General features: G+C 37.1%; 1 protein-coding gene across 1 annotated transcript in view; it reads right to left on the reverse strand.

Annotated features, from left to right (window-relative positions):
- Positions 1 to 7,842: 7,842 nt before the first annotated feature.
- LOC109264172 (uncharacterized) overlaps positions 7,843 to 23,598 on the reverse strand; it is a 37,181-nt gene continuing 21,425 nt past the window's right edge. The window contains exon 4 of the mRNA XM_053901458.1: positions 7,843 to 17,332. Coding sequence (XP_053757433.1) covers positions 17,248 to 17,332 — 85 coding nt within the window. The 3' untranslated portion in view covers positions 7,843 to 17,247. The remainder of the gene's footprint in view (positions 17,333 to 23,598) is intronic.

Consider the following 23,598-nt stretch of genomic DNA (forward strand, 5'->3'; position numbering starts at 1 on the left):
GACAGAAGAATCTAAGTTGCCCAAGGTCATGAGCTAAAAGTCATTTTTAAAGGAAAGAGTCAATCCTCTCTGAACATAATGAGCACTTAGAGCAAGAACTAGAGACTAATTATCATCAGCTTTTTAAGATGCAAAGTGTAGACACTCTACTAATGATAAAGCCTCATAATTGATAATTATCTTTGATTAACGTGTAGGAAGTTCTTCCAGCAGCTTTCAATGCTGTGTACCATTGTTGTAATTGATCTTTAATTCTTCCATCTACAGATTCCTCTTATCTTATGTTTGATCTTTGCTATCTATAAATAAGGTCCATGCATTAACTATTAACTATTATTAACTATCCCTAGATGTGATAGTACTTTACAAATGTCTTTGCAATTTAATTAGCATTCAGCCTAATTCTTTATATTTGCATATGAAAAGGTACAAGCAGTTCATGCTCTCAGGCAGAGAGGAGAAATCCCTTGCTCTGACCACTTTTGAATTCACTTGATCCAGATTTTGTGAGGAGAGAGAACAATTCTCTCTCTGGATGTGTCTGGGGACACTTTACATAATTGCCAGCCTCTCCTGGAGGAGAAATTGTATTCTGATCCTCTCTATCTTGGGGGGGGGGGGGAAACTCCATCTGAGCTGTTTCCTATATATCATTCTAGTTTTTCCTCACTCTCCTTTTTCTGTCCATATTCTCAAATCATCTTGTAACTGCTCTCCTGATGTTCATAAATCACCCTCATCCAACACCTAGTGGCCAATTTTATGCATATATCTGCTGAACCTGACATTGCCAAACACGGTCTCTCTGAAGACTCTAACTTCTTCAGCTTTCCTGACAACGTACTGTCCTCCTCCTCCTCCTGGCTCTCCAGTATCTGTTTCTCTATTGTTTTGCCTGTTTCTCCCCTTTCTCCTACTTCCTAATGCTTAATTTCTCCCAAAGCTTCCACCTTTATGCTCCCTCTTTATTCCCTACATATCTCTAGGAGGATGCGCTGGGTTGAAGTGTCCTCTAAAATCCTATATAGAACCTCAGAATGTGACTTTATTTGAAAATAGGGTCTTTGCAGATGTAAAAAGCCTTAACGAAGGCTCTTGAGATGAACTTGTCTTGGAGTTAGGGTGAGCCCTATATCCAGTGAGTGCCATCCTTATAAGAGACAACGACACAGAGAGAAAAGGGCAGCGTGAACATGGGGGCAGAGACTAGAGTGACCCAGTTGCAACCCAAGGAACGCCAAGGATCTGACAAGCCCCTGAAGCTAGCAGAGAGGCATGGGATGGTTTCTGCCTCAGAGCCTCTAGAAGAAACCAAGCCTGCCAACATCATATTTCAGACTTCTGGTCTCTTGTACTGTGAGAGAAAAAGAAAAAGAAAAAAAAGAAACCTGCTGTGTTAAGCCACAGAGTTTGTGGCTAGTGTGGCAATTGGTTAAAGCAGTGCTTGGAAAATGAATACCGATGATCTGGTGGTTCTCACACCAATGGGAAGTGATCCGGGCATGTGAGCTAAGTGCGCGTAGCCCTTGTTCTCTCATCTACCCCCTCCTCTCTCTGCTTTTTCATCTGGGTACCCTACCAGTATCTCAAGTTCTATTTTATCAAAAGGACTTTGTCTTCTCCCCCAGTTCACACTCTTCTTCATGCACTGATTTTTTCCTACTAAATTTACAAACACGAGACCCTGAAGTCTGTTCTTTTTATTAATAAAGATCATCTTGCTGGCTCAGAGTGTTTCGTATCCTCTTTCTCTTCTAATGCCTCCATGTAATATAAATTACAAGACTTGCCAATATATCCACCTATCTCTCATATTCATGTTTTTCATTCCAACTGCCCCACCTTTTCTCATTAAATTACCAGTTGATTGCATTATTTCCCAGAGAAGACTCATCACCTACACCCTGTTCCTGATCTAAATCATCTTCCATCCTGGGCCCAGATCAATCACTTTGCAGCAGGTCTATACTCTATTCAGGAAAATTACTAATTGATGGCAAAGCAATTAGTACCCCTGTGTTTCTTCAAGTCTAATTCAGGGAATACCTGCATCATGTTAACGTGGAATATTAGAATGCAGATTTCTGGACATTTTCCAAAAATGAACTCTTCGTTTGGGATGCAGAGTAATTCCCACAAAATGCTTATGCAAGTTCAATAGTGTGAATACACTTTACTCTGTTTCTGCCAGAGGGAAAGAAATCCATCACTCCCCCCACCCAAAATATGCCTTGCTTATTTCCACTCAAAAGTATTAAACTGAATATCACTTTTAACCTCCTCTCTTTCTCTTTCTTTAAAAGCTCATTTCTTATTTTTTGTGAAGACTTTTCCAGCCACACCACTCAAATTATTCTTTGCCACCTCTGGATTCCTATAGCATATTATTGTGCCAATGATTACTTGCTGATCAGTTACATATCATTATCTAAGCTATCCTGTGGTTAAGCTTTGTTTCCCTAAGAAAATCTTAAGCTTCTCCACACTGTTCAGAGGATCTAAGTGTGTGCTGAATCAACGTTTGCAAGGTTAGGTGTCGCATCTTAAAAATCTAACCAGTTATAATAGGAGACTTAGATGTATACTGCCTCATTAGAAAAATTAATGGAAGTAGATGTTTATATTCCCATTCTTTCCACTTGAGTACAATTATGAAACCTGACTGGTGATAATTTAATAATGATAATGTGCTTGATATTTGCTCTTCGTAAATTTGAGAGTAGATCACTAGAATGAAACCACCAACTTTAAGTAACATTGTCTACTGGTCTAATAGCCATTGGATTAGTCTTAAGACTACAAAACTTGGTTAGGAATCTAGGAAAATAATTATGCTTATAAAAGTATAATGTTAAAACTAAACCAGTATTCATTCCTCACTTTCAAATGTAAATCATTCCATTCATGCTGACAAATATCTATTGAGCATAACATGTACTATGCAAATCAAAATACTGATTACTTGGTCCATGGCACACTAACCATGGAAATTGAACATAGAATGATCTCTGTCAGTCTTTATGAAGAGGAAAACACAAATATTCTGCAGAGAAATACCAATAATACAGAGGTTCAATGAGCCTGCTTTTGATCCAAATAAATATAAATAATCACCAATAATATTTTAAGATTTGTTCACAATCATAAAATAACATATGTTTTTAAATCCTGTCTTGGCTTTCACTAATTAGCTTTTGCCTTTCCCAGAAGAAGAGTTCACATTACAAATTTCAGAATTCAAAATACATTCCCTGCATGCTCCATTCCTTATTCTCACTTCTCAGATGTTACATAGAGAGAAACTGGACAAACAATCATACTATATCTCCAGTACTTCCCCTGTCCACACATTTGACACAGTGAATGTTCCTTCAAAATCCAAACAGCATTACCTAAACCACTCACTCAGACCAAATCCCACTGACTTCTTCATCAACACTCAGTGTGGCCCGAAGCATCTCATTGATTCATTCAAACATCAGAGCAACTATACGCCAGGCTCTGTTCCAAGTATAAAACTAGGGAGGAAGAGCTGAATCACATGCAGCCCCTACCCTCCAACAATTCACAAATCCAAAGCATAGACATGCACATAAAAAAGACCATAAAGAGGTGTGGACGCCCTGATCAAAGTGCACAATGGCTTCCATGACTTCACAGAGCCCAAGGCTCAAGAAGCAAGTTGATTTCATTGTGTAATTACTTAACAAATGTCCTTCTGAATATTTCAAAGTGCAATTTACTTTTCAAAGTACAAATATCTTTTCATGAGAAGCCGTTGTATCTAGGGGAATGACATTGGGAATCATAGGGCATAGACAACATAGACTCATGCAGTTACTCTCATTAACTCACAGCATTAACAAAAACAATCCATATATCACATCATCAATATGATGGTATATCATGTAGTCAATAAAAATTATACTCTTAAAGTTTCAAATAACTTGAGGAATGTTGTACAAAAAAATTAAGATTGAAAATGCATCAAGAATATGTTTGCAGCTGTACTAAAAATTGCCTACAAAAAGGGATGATACAAATATACTAACTAGTTATTTCCAATTTATTACTTCCTTTTTAGAGTATCAAGTATTTTCTAAATTTACTGTTGTAATCTTAAAATAAATATTTTATATAAATAGAACTCCACACTGTCCTAAAAAGGAAAACTACACTCCCCAACGTCTGAGGAAGAAAAAGAAGTAAGTACACAGAAAGGTTGGTGGAAGAAAAGGCGTTGAAAGGAAAGCTACCACTTGCCTAACATCCTCATCACAAGAGATTCTCAGATATTTCATGGGAGCTTATAAGGACTGCTCATTTTGCAGCTCAGTAAATTTTTACAAAATGTAAATCTTTATATCCAAATTAATTAGTGTGCCTTACTGCACTCCCCAATGATGTGCAGTAACTTACTGCCCCTAAGTATTGGGGTAGCAGTTAAGTAAGCACACCAGGCCCTTCATATTATTAAAAATGTACTCAGCCCTTCTGTTTGCTCTTCCCCCTGTGGCTTCCCCTACGGCCACGCCCCTGCACCCCCCCTCCTGGTATGCGTGGCCTCAGCACCCCCTCCCCTCCAGCAGCTTGTCAGAAAGGTGGCGGAGCAGAGGCAAAACCAAGTCAATCTCAACAGCGAATGGTGGAAGTCCAAGAAGTGAATTTCAATAACTATTTTTAAAGGGCCAAAGGGACCAAAGAATGTGTAACTGACCTTTTTGTGCTGTTCGTATGCTAATTTGGATAATGCTTTCAGTACAAAAAATGTCTCCACGTTCCCTAATTATGTGGCCAGAAAATGCTCAGAAAGATTTCTTTGCAGTATTTTGTGTTTCTTTGCAGTATTTTGTGATAAACTTAACTTTGAAAATCACTTTTAATCACATTACTAAAAACAAAGCAAGATAATTAGGAGGGAGAATAATCAGCTACTATATCTGATCAAAATTTCCCTTCATCTTTGATATTGTTGCGTTGGAACAGTCGCCAAGCCTCTAAAATGTCCCAGTTTCTCCAGAGGGGTGGTGGGGGTGCTGAGCTAAATTGGCCTGTTATATCTCTGTCAGCTATGAAATTGCATATATATATACTTTTAAAAATATTGTTGGGATGAGCACTGGGTGTTGTGTGGAAACCAATTTGACAATAAATTTCATATTAAAAAAAAATATTACTGGGTTTAGAGGCTCCTGGGTGACTCAGTCCATTAAGCATCTGACTCCCGATCTCAGCTCAGGTCGGGATCTCACAGTTTGTGAGTTCGAGCCACACCATCAGCCCCACCATCATTGATGGTGTGGAGCCTGCTCAGGATTCTGTCTCTCCTTCTTTCTGCCCGTCACCCACTTGTGCTCTCTCTCGCTCTCTCTCTAAATAAATAAATAAACTTAAAAAAAAAAATTTTTAAGTGTTAGTAGGTTTAAACAAGGCCTCTTGAAAAACAATAAGCAAAAAAAAATTTAAACTGGAAAACATTTTAGTTGCTCAAATGAATTAAGACACTTATTCCCACTATTTATGTAGATTTAAAAAAAATTATACACATAGTTTTTTAGCCTTCATATTTTACAACTGTATAAAAGCAGCACCAAAATATATAGAACTCAAAACAAAATTGGCAATCTTCGTAATAAAACAGAAAATATGGTCTAGTTCTACAATAGAATGGCAGTGGGTGGTTTTACCTCATGAGTTGGGTACTTCAGAAATTAAAATAATTTCTGGGGCGCCTGGGTGGGCTCAGTTGGTTGAGCGTCCGACTTCGGCTCAGGTCATGATCTCGCGGTCTGTGAGTTCGAGCCCCGCGTCGGGCTCTGTGCTGACAGCTCAGAGCCTGGAGCCTGCTTCGGATTCTGTGTCTCCCTCTCTCTCTGCCCCTCCCCTGCTCATGCTCTGTCTCTGTCTCTCTCAAAAATAAATAAACATTAAAAAAAATTTCTTAAAAAAGAAATTAAAATAATTTCACATAATGCAAAAACCAAGCCTATCTTATTATTATAGTTATTAGCATTTCTATTAGCATAACAGTTTTTTACCACCATTTGTCAGGGTCTGTGATGTTTAACCTCATTGTTAATTTAGTCCACATTATAGCTTGTAGGTACAGTTATAATCCCAGGAAAAATAATCAAGGCTCAGAGAGGTCGAGTAACCTGATGAGATGACAAAGCCAGAGAGCAGCAGCACCAGATCTGGACACAGGTCTGTCTGATCTGCCCGTGCTCTTATCATTGCCCTAACACTCACTTTGCTCATCAAATGGCTCAGTGACACACCACTGTCCGTTACCTGACCTACCGTACGAAGTCCTTCTTGAGCTGACCCCCAGCCTACCTCTTTAGAATTATTTCCCACTTTTCCCTTTAGTAAGTACTTCATTCAAGCAAAATGGAATCACTTCTTTTTCCCACCTTTGTGTCTTTGACCAAGCTATCTGGTCAAAGAACCTGAATTCCTAAACGTATCTCAGACTATTATACTCATTGACTGTGAAACCAGTTTGCCTTGTAGAGAAGCTATGAGTCCTGCCTTCAGTTCTCATCATTTGCTCCTCTTGTATGGCATTTATCACCTCATTATTGGGTATTATAATTCATATGTTTGGATTTATCACCTCCACTAGAGTGGAGTTCTTATGCACAGAATCAAGGAAGAGTATATTTTTGTATCTTCAAGGCATTTAGCACAAAGGGAATGTGATTGGATTAGAATATTAGTTAGAAAGTTTAAAAATGAATATTTTATTTTAAGTGCGGGTAACATGCGTTGGAAACTTGAGCTGCTCTAGTCTTAAGAGGGAAACATTTAAGAGGGCACACATATTTACACAACAACACACACACACTCTTAAAGAAATTAAGTAAAATAGAAGTAGAAATATGGAAAGCTGAGATTATTTGTTGGTTTTGGCTAATTGTCACTGAAGCATAAAGAAACAGAATCAACTTGGGCCATAGAACTCTAGGCCTTCCTTTACATTTCCGATTCTCACAACTGGTGATGCCCAGAATGAAAGCTGGTAATTTTTAAAATTTCATCAAAGAAAAATCACTTTAATATTTTCACTCTTATTTACCTCTCTGGTTAATCTGTAAAAGTCAAAATAAAAGCTGTAGCAGTGTCTGCACAGTAAAAACATCTGTACCTTTACAGTTAATATTAAAAGTTTTTTCTTAAAAAAAAAAGGTTTTTTCTTATGAGATTTTAATTAGAAGCAGAAAACATGGATCAAATAAACTTTCAATGTGCACACATAATTTGCCCTCCCAGGCTATAGAGTTCTGTTGTGAAAAGCTCTATGGCCAACTATTTATGGCTCCTAACAAAATGTTTGCCATCAAACAATGTCTTGGCCCTGTTTTCTGCTTACAGTATGTCTGTTCATCCTTAACTGCCTGCCTGTTTCACTTCCTTAGAAACCTCTACAGGAACTGAATCCATCAGCTTTCCACTCCTCCAAATAATAATCTGTCATTAAGAAAAAGAAAGCCATCTTATCCAAGGGCCCCAGGTTCACTAGCTTTCATCACAACACTTCAGACTAAATCACTATCATCTTACTGGATTATGTCACTGAGATTCCTTTCTCTTTTAGCATCCATATGCATCCATATAATCAATCATTACATCATCAATTCTCCATTCGGAAATTTTCTGGGATTTTTCTCTTCATCATTCTTACCACCTTCAGCCTAATCCAAGCTGCGGCTTCCATAGCCCATCCATCCTGCACAGACCTCTGTGAGCTACAACGTGAAAGTCAGTCCCTTCAAAGAACATGTTAACTACAAAAGAGATCCGAACGTACAAGAAAACAAAGTTAGTTATAAGATCTACACATCAGGCACAAAATAAATATTTATTGAATGTAGGGATATAATCTATTCATGAATATTTTAATGGATAGAGGATTAAAACACAAATACAGCATATTCTTAATGTACAATTTCATCTTAAGTTATGCCACATGATATGTTTTATAATGTATTTCTAGTTCCTGACTTATTCCACATTCTTACTGTCCAGAAATAGATCTGACAGCTGTGGCCACAGATGGTAAAAACTTAATCAATTGAAAAATCCAAGATACTAATCAGTACACAAATACTTTTCTAGTAGGTGTTTTTGGAATTGTTACCAACTTACTGGCTTTTGTTTCCTTTTCCTCCATAGATCATTATTCCCGGATTGGACTACCACAGATGGCAGAGATGACTTTTTTTCAAATGTTCTACATTTTTTTAAACCTCAGTTTACAGTTGAGGAAGTAATAAACGTTCTTGACTACCTTGAAAAGCGTGTTTAATTTCTGTGTGTTTAAGTAGTATGTCAAGTTTATTCACCAAGACCCAGAACCAATTTACTGTTCTCAAACTTTTTAAATGCTTCATTTTCTCTAAGCAAAACCAATGTAACAACCATAACACCTAGCACACCATAATTACACAGTAGATATGTTGCGTAGATGTACAGAACAATTACACTTGAAAAGTTGAATTTTTGCCTTCCTTAGCAACAGAATAGATCCTATTTAATAAAGAATAAACAGCACAGGGGAGAAATAAGAAAATTTGTATTTTGTTTGAAGCCATATTTTCCAGAATACTGTCTAGAGCCATGACCTTCAGTCACTGTGCTTCCTCAGCACTTTCCTTGTGAAATATTCAGAAGATCCTATCTGGCGATCTGAGGAAGACCAGACAACTTTATTTTATTAAGTTATCTGTGTCAATAGGAAGCATCTCCAATGAAATTCCTCATTCAACAATAAAAAATAAAGGTCTACCATCAAGTTATTTTATTTTGTTAAATATGATAGAGTTGATAAGAGACAACACCAATACATTTCACGGGACCAAAGGATTGAGCTAAGACACGTGCAAGTTGATGTTTACTGTGTGGTAGATGCCAAGGACCGACGTGTCTTATTTAATCTTCACCACAATTCAGGAGCCAGGCATTATAATTTTCTGCAGTTTTTAGATGTCAACTGAAGCACAAGGAGTATCTGGTTGGTCCGAGGTCACATGACCAGTTAGTGGTGAAGCCTGGACTCAAATCAGCGGGTTTGACTCCAGAGGCCATGCTCTTATACAATCTGAATGTTAACAGCAGCCTGAGAAAGGAAACACAATGTAGTCTGAGTAGACTGCAAAGGCCAAATAAAAGAATGCGACAAGCTAAATTCTAGAAATAACGGAAGGGGAGAATCAGAAATCAAAGTCAAGCATTGGGTAAATGTTAGAATCTACCTAAAATATTAAGGGACCAATAATGGCTCTAGAGAAATCTCAAAATCCTTGCTAATGCAGTCTCTAAAATTGTCAGTAACACAAACTAATATGCTGCTAGCTAAGTCATATGCTTCCTTCCTATCTCATCAAAATTGTAAGGTAAGTCTCCTGAATGATTTTCTGTAGGAAAAAACCTCCAATCTTAGGACCAAATTAATGCAAAAATAAGAATTTCTTTACAGAATTTCATTTACAAAAATTAATTGCCACCTGATATTCATAGATTGCATCTAATCTGAATAGAAGAGCTACCCTTAGGTACTTTAGACCTCAACTCACCAATACAGTAGCCACTAGCCATATGCAGCTACTGAGCTCTTAAAATATGGTAGTCGAAATTGAGATATGCTGTAAGTATAAAATATACATCGGGTGTGGAAGGGGAAAAAAGCACGTAAAATATCTCATTAGTAACTTTTATATTAATTACATGTTGAAATAATGACCTGGATATGTCAGATTAAATAAAATAAATTAGTCATATTAATTTCACCCATTTATTTTTATTCTTTTTAAAAATGCGGCTGCTAGAAATTTTTAAATTACCTATATGGCTTACATTATATTTCTAGTGGAACACTTGTGATGCTTTAAGTGCACTTAGTGAATATACTACTATGTATTTACTTGCATTATTACATAGTTTGAATCATATGCTAAGATTAAAACTTTTCTTCTGAATTCGTATCTGATATAACTTTTAGCTTCTGATTAAATGCACCACATTTACTCAAATGCACTTTTGTTTTCAAATTCTGCATGGAACAGTGAAAGAGAGCGATCTTATTTTGGTGCCATACTTGTAAGACAGTTGCAAAGCGTTGGAGCCACCAACTGTTCAAAAGTGGCAATACCCGACTAATTCCAACCCTCACAGAACAAAAAATAAACAGCTGAGAGAAACTTCAAGTCTATGAAGGAAAAAAACATTTAAAATAATATGTAGACAATATGTATGATTTCTGTTTTAAACTAATGTGGTTTGTTCATCCAACAAAAGTATAGTGGCTCACATTTTAGGAAATTCTATTTGGAAAAAAGATGGAAATCATTCAAGAAAAAAAGTATTGATAAGTATCTGGAAAACCGTATGCTGACTGAAAGATTTCTAATAAACACTAATGGGTCACATAGAATGTTGCTGTTTGAAAATCTTAATTGGAAGAAATCAGAAAATAACAACAATACATCTTTCATAAGTGAAGCAGATTATACCTATTTTTAAAGACATGCTTATAAGTTTAAGAAGATTTTAGTGATTTTAAAAAGTAGTTGTCACTCTGGAATATGGCTCTACAGGGCCCTCTTGCATGTGGGAGTGTTCTAATGACTGTTGTGGCTGGTAGCACTTTCCCAAGTGCTGGTGGTGCTTCATTCAGGACCAGGGACCCTGATGTATCCTCTTGGCTCCCACCAGTGTTCGGAGTCTCCTGGCTGGTCTTGTGGGAAAATTTCCGGGCTTCCTTGGCCTGATGAATGAGGAGGTCCGTGTCTTGTGCCTGAAGCTAAACAACAGAGGCAAAACAGTCAATTTAGCAGACTTAAACTTTCAGATGCCCAACCTTAGGGCACGGGTCCAACCATGGAATGTTAATCCATCCAGTTAGTCTTTCTTGGGTGTTTAACAATCCCAACAAGGATATTACCACAGCTCTGGGGAAACTTCTACCAGGAAAGACAGGCCATGGCTCTTACCTGTGATGCCTGTGGCGAAAGACAACCCTGAAACTCTCTGGGGTCATCCACATATAAATATAATACTTCCAACCACTAACCTTATTATTATTTTTTTAGTTTTTTTTTAATGTTTGTTTATTTTTCAGAGTATATAAGCAGGGGAGGAGCAGAGAGAGAGGGAGACACAGAATCTGAAGCAGGCTCCAGGCTCTGTGTTGACAGCTCAGAGCTGTCAGGGGACTCGAGCTTGCAAACCGCAAGATCATGACCTGAGCCAAAGTTGGACGCCCAACAGACTGAGCCACTCAGGCATCCCCCAATCTTATTTTTTACTAGCAAAATGAACCTTAGAAATTTGGTGACATCTGAGAAAAGAATTCCTAGTTGCTGTGCTTGGAGAACATTAAAATGAACACTGGCGTGTTTATAGTGGTGATGGCTTTAGAGGAGGATGCATTGAAAGAAGATGGAGCCTGGCTTCATAGATCATTTAAGTAAAGAAACATGAAAACTGTGTTTGGAAACTTAAGCTCTTCTTATTTTGAGGCACACATATCTTCAGGCAACATGAGGAGTTCTGATGTTTAAAGGAATTTTCTGTGATTTTAAGAATAGTGTACAATCTTCTCTTTTCCTTTGTGGACTCAGTCAACCTTTTTAGAAACTTAGTTTTTTAGGTATTCTAATACTGGCCTGAAATATATGATAACTAAAATCTTCCCTCAGAAAGTTTCTTAGAACTATCAATTTGTTGGTAAAGATCTATATTCAAATGCATTTAGTATGTTTGAAACTAGACACCATCTCAAAGCTTTGTTCTGATTTATTATCTCTTAAATGCATCTATTTGAAACTGTCTCATTTGAACATGTTTTATTTATGGTGTGATTTTACATTAAGAATTATTCTTAGAAAAAAATAACTCTAGATGTTTATGGGTAGCCAACATGTGTAAAGCTTTGTAACATATAACATTTACCACTGATACAATTTCAAACAGAAAAACAAAAAAGTATTAAAGTAGATATGGCAGGTAAGGTAGAAAACACTCTGTTTCATGTTACACAGAAGTGGTAGAGATATGATTTCCACCCTGATGGAAATTATACACTAATTGTGGAGGCAGGACTGACATGTGACATGGGAATGAAAATTACAGAGTAGGAGTGAGTGTTAAACTTTGTAATGAATGCCAATGGGTTCCAAGAAGTCTTGATGCAGCAGGAAAGTTATCATTGAAGAGAAGGGACCTGTGAGAGCTTTAAAGAATAAATATAGCTTGGACAAATACAAGAGAAAGAGAAAGATGTTCCAGGAAATGGGAACAAAATGAAATAAGATAGAAAAATAGTAATTTGATTTTCCTGTGAAATAATGAGGACAAGAGGTTAAAAGAAACACACACACACACACACACACACATACACAAACACACACATTTTTGTTTTTATCTTCCGAAGTACCTGATTTAAAGCCATTGTCCTCTTACTTTAGCCTGTACTACAAAGCTGTAATCATCAAGACAATAAGGTATTGGCACAAAAATGGACACGTAGATCAATGAGACAGAATAGAGAACCCAGAAATGGACCCATGAATCTATGGCCAACTAATTTTCAACAAAGCAGGAAAGAATATCCAATGGAAAAAAGATAGTCTCTTTCTCTTTAGCAAATGGTACTGGGAGAACTGGACAGCAACATGCAGAAGAATGAAACTGGACCACTTTCTTACACCATATACAAAAATAAGTTCAAAATGGATGAAATACCTAAATGTGAGGCAGGAAACCATCAAAATTGTAGAGGAGAACACAGGCAACAACCTCTTTGACCTCAGATGCAACAACTTCTTACTTGCCATGTCTCCAAAGGCAAGGGAGATAAAAGCAAAAATGGACTATTGGGACTTCATCAAGATGAAAAGCTTCTGCACAGCAAAGGAAACAATCAACAAAACTAAAAGACAACCAACAGAATGGGAGAAAATATTTGCAAATGACATATCAGATAAAGGGTTAGTATCAAAAACCTATAAGGAGCTAACCAAACGCAACACCCAAAAAACAATTAATCCAGTTAAGAAATGGGCAGAAGACATAAATAGACACTTTTCCAAAGAAGACATCCAGATAGCTAACAGACACATGAAAAGATGCTCAACATCACTCATCATTAGGGAAATACAAATCAAAACCACATTGAGATACCACCTCACACTGGTCAGAGTGGTTAAAAGTAACAACTCAGGCAACAACAGATGTTGGTGAGGATGTGGAGGAAAGGGAACCCTCTTGCATTCCCTGGATGCAAACTGGTACAGCCACTCTGGAAAACAGCGTGGAGTTTCCTCAAAAAATTAAAAATGGAACTACCCTACAATCCAGCAATAGCACTACTAGGAATTTATCCAAAGGATACAGGAGCGCTGATTCATAGGGGCACATGTACCCTAATGTTTAGAGCAGCACTATCAACAATAGCCAAATTATGGAAAGAGCCCAAATGTCCATCAACTGATAAATGGATAAAGAAAATGTGGTTTATATATACAACGGAATACTACTTGGCTATGAAAAAGAATGAAATCTTGCCATTTGTGACAACGTGGATAGAACTGGAGGGTATTATGCTAAGTGAAATAAGTCAGTCAGAGAAAGATAGATAGCATATGGTTTCATTTATATGTAGAATTTGAGAAACTTAACAAAAGACCATAGGGGAAGGGAAGGAAAAATAAGTTACAAACAGAGAGGGAGGGAAACCATAAGAGACTCTTAAATACAGAGAAAAAACTGAAGGTTGATGGGGGTGAGGGGTTGGGGGGGGGTAGGGAAAATGGGTGAGGGTCTTTGAGGAGGGCACTTGTTGAGATGAGCACTGGGTGTTACACGTAAGTGATGAACCATGGGAATCTATTCCTGAAGCCAAGAATACACTGTTTACACTGGAGGTTAGCTAACTTGACAATAAATTATAAAAACAAAAAAAATAAATAAAACAAAACAAAAAACACTGTCCTCTTAAGACCAGTTATTAGATGTTATCAAAATGGTTTGTTGAATTCAGTCAAGTCACTTTGTATGTATGTACTTAACCATGATCAAAACAAGTTCCAATACCAATATTTATTCGGATAAATTTAAATTTAATTAATGTTAGTTGTTGTTATTTTTTCCTTCAACCTAAGATAGGATAAAACCAGGCAGCTCCTGGTTTATGTTCAAGGCGTTCACAGATATCCCCAAAAAAGAATTACCAATTTGGCATCATTATCTTCAAGATTATGGTTTTGCCAAAGAAAACTCAATTAGAAGAAACTTCCTGCTACTCTAAGCAGAGATAAGCACGTGAGTAGTTGGAATTCATCTAGCTTTGTGGGTGAGTGAAGAAGAGCCAAACATCACTGGGATGCAAGATCACAGCGTTCTACACTGGCACATTTAAGATCAGTCGACAACTGAAACGGGGCCTTGAATTGCTACCTTTCGAGAGATTTTGTCATAACAAGGAAGGTAGTATGTAATCGTTGATTTTCCAAAAGACAAGTCTTCATATACTTAAATGAACCTTATGTAGAAGTTTCACTATTAGGAGGATATAATCAACCCAAATTCCAGCTCCATTTGACAGGGAAGAGTTGACTCATGAATAGGGTCATTTGACAGATATTTTCAGCCACATGAATAAGGTAAATCCTTTGACTGGAGGCCTTGATGTGGCATTGAAGATACTGATGAAAAAAAAAAAAAAAACAAAACTTATTGTTAGGTACAAGTTGCCACTCTGGAAAGGGATACTGAAAGCAGTTAACCCTGGAGATAGTCCAGGGCTGAGAAAATTCTTCAGGCTATGGATTAAAATGACAGAGTCCTGAAAACTTCACTATAAACAGAAACTTACAAACACCTATAAGCACTGCAAGCCACACTGAAGGGGTCTTCTGTGTGGTCAGAGGTAGAGAGCAGCAAGGATTGCTTGCCATAGCAGAATGAATCAAAAACCACTCCACCGTGTCAAGTTTGCCTCCCAGCCAAGCGGAGCATCCTTCTCCTTGAATTTACTTTTTACCTTATTTGATAATTTTTTAATCCATATTCAATATTTGAAGAAATGTGAGGAAGATATAGCTCTTTATAAATGTTGCTTTGTCATCTATGTGAAGAAAACCAAATTCCAATATAGAGTTAATTGTGCTAATATGTAACTAATGGAAAGTCCTTGGATTTCATTATATTTCAAAGGATCCAAGACCCATAAAGACTAAGAAGTATTGTTTGATAGGCATACTACAGATGATGAGGCATATATTGGTTCCTCTTCAAATATACTACAGGTGTTGGTCAAAATTGTGTTGAAAGAGACACCTCAAATTACTTAAGTAAAAACTGAAGTTTAGTCGCTTTAATGAGTGAGGTTTTTTCATGGTAAAGCTGGATCTGGGTTTAAAGTGATATACTGAAGCAGGCTTGTGCTCTCTCTCTTTCCACATTGTGGAAATAAATGGCCACCCGCAGATCAGTAATCCCAACAGAAAGCTGCAGCTCTTACCCTGAAGTTATGAAAACAAGAGTCACCTGGACTCTTGGGTCAAATGCTGATCCTGCTACCTACCCATCATCCTCACCTGAGATTCTCAGGTGTCCACTTTATGATTACAGATAGGTGGAATGATCTCCAGTTAACTTATTCCCCTAAGGAAATGGAATTCTCTTACCAGTAACAGAGTAGTAAAAGTGGAGATCTATGCATTGTTTACCCAGGAGAAACAAACCCTTTACCCCATAGATGTAACCTGGTTGTGTTGAACAAGCATGACATAAGGATTGTGATCGCGGTGACAATTAAGTTATGTCTCTTACCTTGGCTTCAAGATTTACTCAGTTCTGGTAATATCCCCTTACCTTGAAAGAATGTTTGGACAGGTCCATAATTTTTGTGATCACTCCCTTGCAAAAAATAAAAGTTGTTCAGTTACTATCAGTAGTAAACACAGTTTCAATTTAAAAATTGGACATCCAGTACAAACTCGTAAGCAAAATCTTTAACTTGATTCACCATCGAACGTTCTTTTACCCCAGCTTGGATCTGCTCTCTCTAGAGGCATGCCATGGGAAGGGAGGAGGGAGGGAGAGGGAACAAAGTGTGAATCCCTCTGGACTCTGCTCTTGCCCTTCCTCTCTTCAGAGACTCCTTAATACACGATCTCTCTGCTACACCGCCCTTGATCAGGCAGATAACTCCCTAATGATCTTCTATCATTTTGTTCCACACTCATACTATGTATGTTCACCTTCATTCTTTTTCTGCTGAGATTTTCTGGCCCTTATTGGACAATATTCATGACGTCCTACACATGTCCAATCTCTGGCTCATCCGTGTGTATTTGTTATCATAACATAACCCAGCCGCTCCTGATTAACTCACACACACACAAACAACTCTCTCCAATAAAGTGTCCTGACCAAATTCCTCTTTACTACATCCTGACTCCTTTTTATAGTCCTTAAGGAACAGGTTTTTAGAGATGGTTACTTTCTAATTCCGCATATGTAAGCTTCATGTGGGAAGAAAATTTTAACTGCTTTGTTCACTGCTTCATTCCCAGCACCCAGAGTAACAAGTGATGTATGCTAGGCATCGCGTGGTGAATAAATCAATATGAAATTGGAGACTGTCATTTAAGTGATCTGATGTTGATCACTGGTGCCTCTGTCAAAATGGAGACAGGAAAGATCCAGTTATAACATCATATTAGACATGCACAAAAATTCCCACATTTCCTCTGCCTAATATAGTAAATACAATTATCCCACTCACATTGAAAATGCACTTATACTTCCCCAGAGGCAGAGAACACAAAATCAAATCCAGCTACTATGGAAAGTGGCATGTCCAGGATCTCTTAAGAAGCACACTCTTTTTAGTCCAATGTGATTTGTCATGTTTGGCAACATTTCATTTGACCCAAGTGTAGGTTTAATCACCCTATGTTCTGGTTATCTATTGTTGAGTTACCAAACCACTCCAAAACTTTGTGGTTGAAAACAGTGACATTTTGTTCATAAGTCCATAATTCTGGAAGGGTCTGGTGGGGGCATGCCATCTCGGTGCCCTTTGGAGTCAGCTGAAAAGGCTTGAAGGATGATGGCTGGCATCATCTGGAGACTCAGTCACCCTTAACTGAGATGGTGGCAGGGATACAGACACATAGATTCTTCTTAAGGGCACTTAGCTGCCCCAAGTAAATGGTGATTTGGTTCCAATGGTGAGTGTCAGGTGGATGAGGTGGAAGTTGTATGCTTTTTATGTGCAGCCTCAAAAGTCGCAGTGTCACTTTTTCCATGGTCACAGGATTTCCTAGATTCAAAGAGAGAAAATACAGACTCCTTACACATCTCAATGAACATGTGTCAACATCACACTGTATCAAAAGCTTGAAGAATGGGCTATATATCATTGTGATCGCCTTCGGAAAACACACTCTTCCATACCCCAAATCTTAATCACAACAATGAAGACAGACAGAATTCCCACATTTGGAAAAAGAGCAAAAGTAAAGCAACAAATAGTGGTCCCGTGTCTGACACCAGGCCTCGTGGCCAGGAAGACAAGGCCTTCTCTCCTGATGATTGTTCCTCAGGCTGCCATTCTGGCGGCCACCAGTTGTGTGCCCACCACAGTCTTAACCTGAAAGGGTTTAGGGAATAAGTCTCTATCTTTGACAGCTCTCTTTTTGTTAGTGGTGTTCTGAAGCTCTGAGAAAACACAAGAGAATTAATCACCACAGTATTTTCAGGATCCAGGCTTCTCTGGAGTTACCTAAAATCTGAGTTGCTGGTCAATTACATGTCTCTTACTTTCACCAGTTAGAATGCTAGTCCAGGGGCCTGCTTGCCCTCAGATACAGCACTGCCTTCGTGCTATTCTCAAACTTCGTGGACTGTTTTCCATATTCCCATGTGATCTGTGTTTTGCTAGAAAGAAGAAACCAGGAATTTCTCCCAGTGCCTTGAGTGGCATCTCTGGCTGCATTTTTCATCATTCTGTGCTCTGGGTTTCAAGAACACTTCATCCTTCCTTTGCTCTCTGGATTCAGGCAGATGGAATGCCCTACTTTTTGCTCATCTCTGGGTTGACATATCATCTATTTGACTCCTCTCAGTGATTCCATCATCTAACTAACTCCACTATTCAATGTCCTTTGTTTCAAATTCTTAAAAGTACTTAATATTATTTAAGCTACTGTTACTCTATTTCAGGCATAGCAACTGAATCTATAAATTTTTGCAAATTAAAATAAGTCTGTAGAGTGTTCTCTAAGTTGTGACTTAACCCATTTTGAAGTTTATTAAAATAAACTGATTAAATTAGCTTATTCACTTTCAGAGAAAGGAAGTATTTATTGAACATTTATTGCAGATGATAGCTTTTATAAAGCATTCAATTCCCACAATTCAAAAAAATTGGAGGATCACCCTGCTTTTATAGTGAAAAAACTGAAAGATAAGTTAATTAAGTAACTTACCCAGTGTCTGATTCTTTATTATTCTTTCCACTATACCATACTACACATTGCCTATTTTATTTTTTATCACTGGTCTTAATCATGCTTTGAAAATTGCCATTGGGTGGCTCAGTCGGTTGGGGGTCCGACTTTGGCTCAGGTCATGATCTCACGGTCTGGTCCATGGGTTTGAGCCCTGCGTTGGGCTCTGTGCTGGCAGCTTGGGGCCTGGAGCCTGCTTTGGATTCTCTCTCTCTCTCTCTCTCTCTCTCTCTCTCTCTGTCCCTCCCCTATTCATACTCCTTATTTCTCTCTCAAAAATAAACATTAAAAAAATTTAAAAAAAAAGAAAATTGCCATTTGTTATTTAATAATAAATTTTAATGTTTTAGTAAGTACCTCCAAATCAGAGCTATTTGTATTCTTCATAAGTACCTTTTCATCTATACTTTGATAAATCAAACTTTTGGTTGAGAATTACTCTAGGAATCCAATTAATAAACAAACATGGAGGGAGAATTAAGGCATTTCAGGATGAATGGACAAAACCAAATCACCAATAATTACTTGAAATTTTCACTATTTTCATACTAATCTCATAGAGCCTAAAAAATACATTTAATTTGTAGAAAAAAACATCATGAATAAATTAGTATTAGTATTGAAATAAACAGGTTAATTGCTTACACAGTAGGTCTGACATTAGTTAGAAAGAAATCATATTGAATTAATATTATGTTCTCATTAATATAAACTATATTATCAGTTACTATAGTGTCACAAAAGGGGTCCCCTATAAAGTGATGGTTTAGTTGAAGCTACATTTGCATTGAAAATGATGAACAGCGTCTAAGCTTATTTGGTGTCACCTTGAAACATGTTTGAAAGCCCAGGAATACATATCTTTCATGTATATTTTATTTCATGTAGACTAATTTAGTGACAACTTTAGTTTTTCTGAGTTTCTTTGGGGAGAGAAAGAAAGAAAAAGTCTTGAGTGTGAGGATATAAGCCAAAGAAATGTGTCAAGCTGAAAGTGACAAAAGCTTCTGTGGCAGGCAGGATTCTAAGATGTTCCCCAGTATTCTGTCTCTGGTGTACACACCCTGCATAATCCCCAAGTCTGCAAATTTAATGTGTTTTACTCCTGTGATTAGGTTATGACATATGATACCATTAACCTTGAGATGGGGAGGATCATCCTGGAAAGCTTGACCCAATCTTATGAGCCCTTTAAAAATAGAGAATTTTCTATGGTTGCTAGCAGAAGAGGAAGTGGAGATTGGAAGGGCAGTTCTACATTGCTAAGATGGGGAGGACATCATGCTTAGAAACTGGGAACAGCCTCTAGGACTTTAGAGCTGAGTCCCATCGGACAGCCAGCAAGGAAACAAGGATATTAGTCCTACTACAGCAGTGATGAATTCTGTCAATAACAAGAATGAGCCAGGAAAAGGACCTTAACTCCACATGAGGGCATGGCCAGCTGACACCCAAATTTTAGCCTGAGCAGAAGAACCCCACCACGCTGTGCCTGGACTTCTGACCTATAGGAGCATGAGCTAATAAACAGATGTTGTTATAAACTGCTAAATTTGTGGTGATCTGTTACACAGCAATAGAAAAGGAATACATCTCCAAAGGTGGTGCGAACAGATCCTTTTCAGCACACTGGGAAAGCATGGGGTGGATGGAACATGGAGGGACTTCTGCACATACACTTCCTCCACATGGTCATGCTAGGACTCTCCACTCTACTCTGAACAACTGGAGTGGGCTTAGGCACTATGGGGGTTTCATTACTCAGCTTTAGTCCAAAAGCATGTATAGTGTCCTAGTTATCAAGAACATTTTGATCCAAGGCTTGGATGAGGTCGAAGCTTGACTCCAGCAAGCATTTTGGTTCATAACAATACAGACATTAGATGTTAGAAAAATCGTGTCATATTGGATTAGTTCATAACTGTTAAATAAAGATCTTGCAGTGTTTGGAGAAACAATATCAGAAAACCAATTTCCAAAATTTTTATTGCAGTAAAACTGAATTAATACAATATTCATACTTTAAAGTAATTGAAAATTGTATGTATCATCCCTCAATTTTCTGGACTATAATGATACATTTGATGATTCCATTTATAACACCCTAAACATGGAGAACAAAATGAGACAAAATGAAATAAAATGAAATAAAATAAAATAAAATAAAATAAAATATGCTTTTTTTATTCCAAAAAAAAAAAAGAAAAATCGTGTCATAAATACTTGGTCTCCAAATGTAAATCCACCGTAAATACACTGTAAGATGTATCACAGTCATTGAAAAGGGTGAATTGTATTTTGTAGAATGATATAGCTTTCTTATTGCTTTATTTATTACCCAATAAATAGAATCTGGATTTTTGGGAGTTCTTGCTTGCAAATTGGCAATTTACAGATATGCAAAAACATAATCCCCCAAACCTGAAACATTGCTCAATGTTATGCTGACGATGACTTTCTTACTTCAAAGATAATAGTAAAGCATATTATTAATTTTTTTAGCAAACTGAAACATTCTTGAGAAGTTACACAAAAAATGTTTTTTTTTTAAATAACATGTTTGTCATTGAACAGAGTAAATTTTAGAGATGCAATTCGTTGCCAGCCCTTGCCTTTTGCCTCTGTCTCTTTAACTATGGTAAATGTGAGGTCACAGCAGCCTGTTTAGATAGTGAAGTTAACCTTATTAATAACAGTATATGCCACAGATTGTTCCAAGTCATACTTCAGTATAAAATGGGTTCTAAGTTTTATCGGTTTGCTCAATACCTAAAAAAGAGACATAGTTAGCATTACCACTATACTGGGCAGTCAGGTCATGAACACACTTTTGCCACAATGTGATTTTAAAGTATAGCAGACTTTGTATTTTACTTAGGCTCCAGATACTAGAAGAATTTTATATAGTGCAATGCTGTATCAATTATTAACCAAAGTATGGTATGTGGGTCATGTGAGATGACTTTAGATTGCAACCTAAGAATATTTTTTTACTTAAGTAGATAGTTAGAAAATAATATTATGTGTTAAGCATAATATTTACGGCAGGTAAAACCATAATGCTGATTTTAAAAAATAAACATATTTAAGTAGGAATGGAATGGAATAAAATAAAATGATTAGGTAAATATTTTTTAAGTATTATATAGATATGCCAGAAATTGAGAGGGATTGAAAAATGATTAAAATTTGGGAAACACTGCATTGCCTCTAAACTTTTTACCTCTTTTGATTTTTAGTTCTAAAATTAATTGTATTCCTTTACTCTTTCAAAGTATATTTTCAAAGGCATCAAGTTAATGTCAGCAATTAAACTTTTTTGAAGAAATTGAAAGCACTTATTTATTAAAAATTTTTTTTAACATTTATTCATTTTTTTGAGAGACAGAGAGAGACAGAGCATAGGCTGGGGAGAGGCAGAGAGAGAGAGACACACACACACAGAATTTGAAGCAGGCTCCAGGCTCTGAGCTGTCAGCACAGTGCCAGATGTGGGGCTTGAACTCACTGACCATGAGATCATGACCTGAGCTGAAGTTGGATGTTTAATCGACTGAGTCACCCAGGTGCCCCAAAAGCATTTATTTTTAATTACTTGAATATTTTACTAAATGATTCAAAAACTACATTCTCCTACACAAAGGTTCTAGATCCAAACTTCTCTGAGTGTTATGATGTATTTAAAATCTAATCAGAATAATCTATTATTTATTTATGAAGTAAATAAATCGCATAATTATTTATTTATGTATGCATGAAACTCTGCTTCATATAGGAGTTTCATTTAGGGGGGCACCTGGGTGGCTCAATCGGTTAAGCATGAAATTCTTGATTTCAGCTCAGATCGTGATCTCACAGTTCATGAAATCGAGCCCTGTGTTGGCCTCAGTGCCAACAGTGTGGAGCCTGGTAGGGATTCTCTCTCTCCCTCTCTCTCTGCCCCTCCCTTGCTCATTCTCTCTCTCCCTCTCTCTCTAAATAAACATTTTAAAAAGAGTTTAATTTTTGAAATGAGTATATTTTGATTTAGTATAAGTGACCATCAACAATCATCGCTTACTTATATTGCTTATATTGTATGTTTTAAAGGTTTTGTATATATTTATATATTTTAAAAACATATTTTAGTATATCTATATACTAAAGGATTTTCATGTGTGTATGTATTTAGTTGTTATAGATTACACAGTAACTGAAATTAATATCTACACTTTGATCAGTATTTGATCAGTGTTTTGATAATAGAAAATACTGATATGTTTTAATCATCACTTGTGTTTAGTATAAAACAGAACTAAGTCACTTAGTGCTTTTGGTGATGAGCAAAACTACTATTTGGTTATGAGATATTTTGCACACCTACAAAATAAATTAGAATTCTCCCATTCCATGCTTAGGGCCCTCCATATTTTCTGAATCCTCCCAAGATTATCAGCAATGAAAATGCATAATGTTTTATATTGTGGTCTGCCTCATTTGGTGTTAGTTACTACAGTTATTGCCTCTGTCTATATCTCACTGTGTGATTGACACCAAAAGCAATCTTGGGTTGGAGAAACAGATTCTTCTTATTTAGGTGCACCCTGGAAGGCGTTATAATTACATACTCAAGGGAACTTATGCTGAACACAATTTTACATTTACATTATGGACTCTGCCTGCAGGCAGTGACAGTAAAGAATAATGAGATGAAGCCAAAGATTTCTGCAAACTCTTCTCTCTGCAAAAAAATGGGGGGAGGGTAGACTCAAGGGAAAGAAATACTGTAAAATTTCCATGTCAGATAGAAGAAAAATAACATTTAATTTGAAAGGAATGTGAGAAAGAAGATTGTGTTAGGGAACAGGCTAAGCTGATGTAACAAAGAGACCGAGAATACATTAGCTCACAAAAACAAAACAAGAAAGATAATTTTAGCTTTCTCTCAAGTATTAGTCCAGAGGCAAGCAGGCAATGCAAGGCAAGCAGAGGACTCCCCTGGACCACCTATTCAAAACTGGCTCACCAGACTGAGTCTTCACTCAAGACCAAGGGATAAAAGAGAGAGGAGCACACACCTAATTATGTCAAGAGCAAG

This window comes from Panthera pardus, unplaced genomic scaffold, assembly GCF_024362965.1.
Source record: "Panthera pardus isolate Hobbes unplaced genomic scaffold, ASM2436296v1 HiC_scaffold_1, whole genome shotgun sequence".
Taxonomy (NCBI): Eukaryota; Metazoa; Chordata; class Mammalia; order Carnivora; family Felidae; genus Panthera; species Panthera pardus.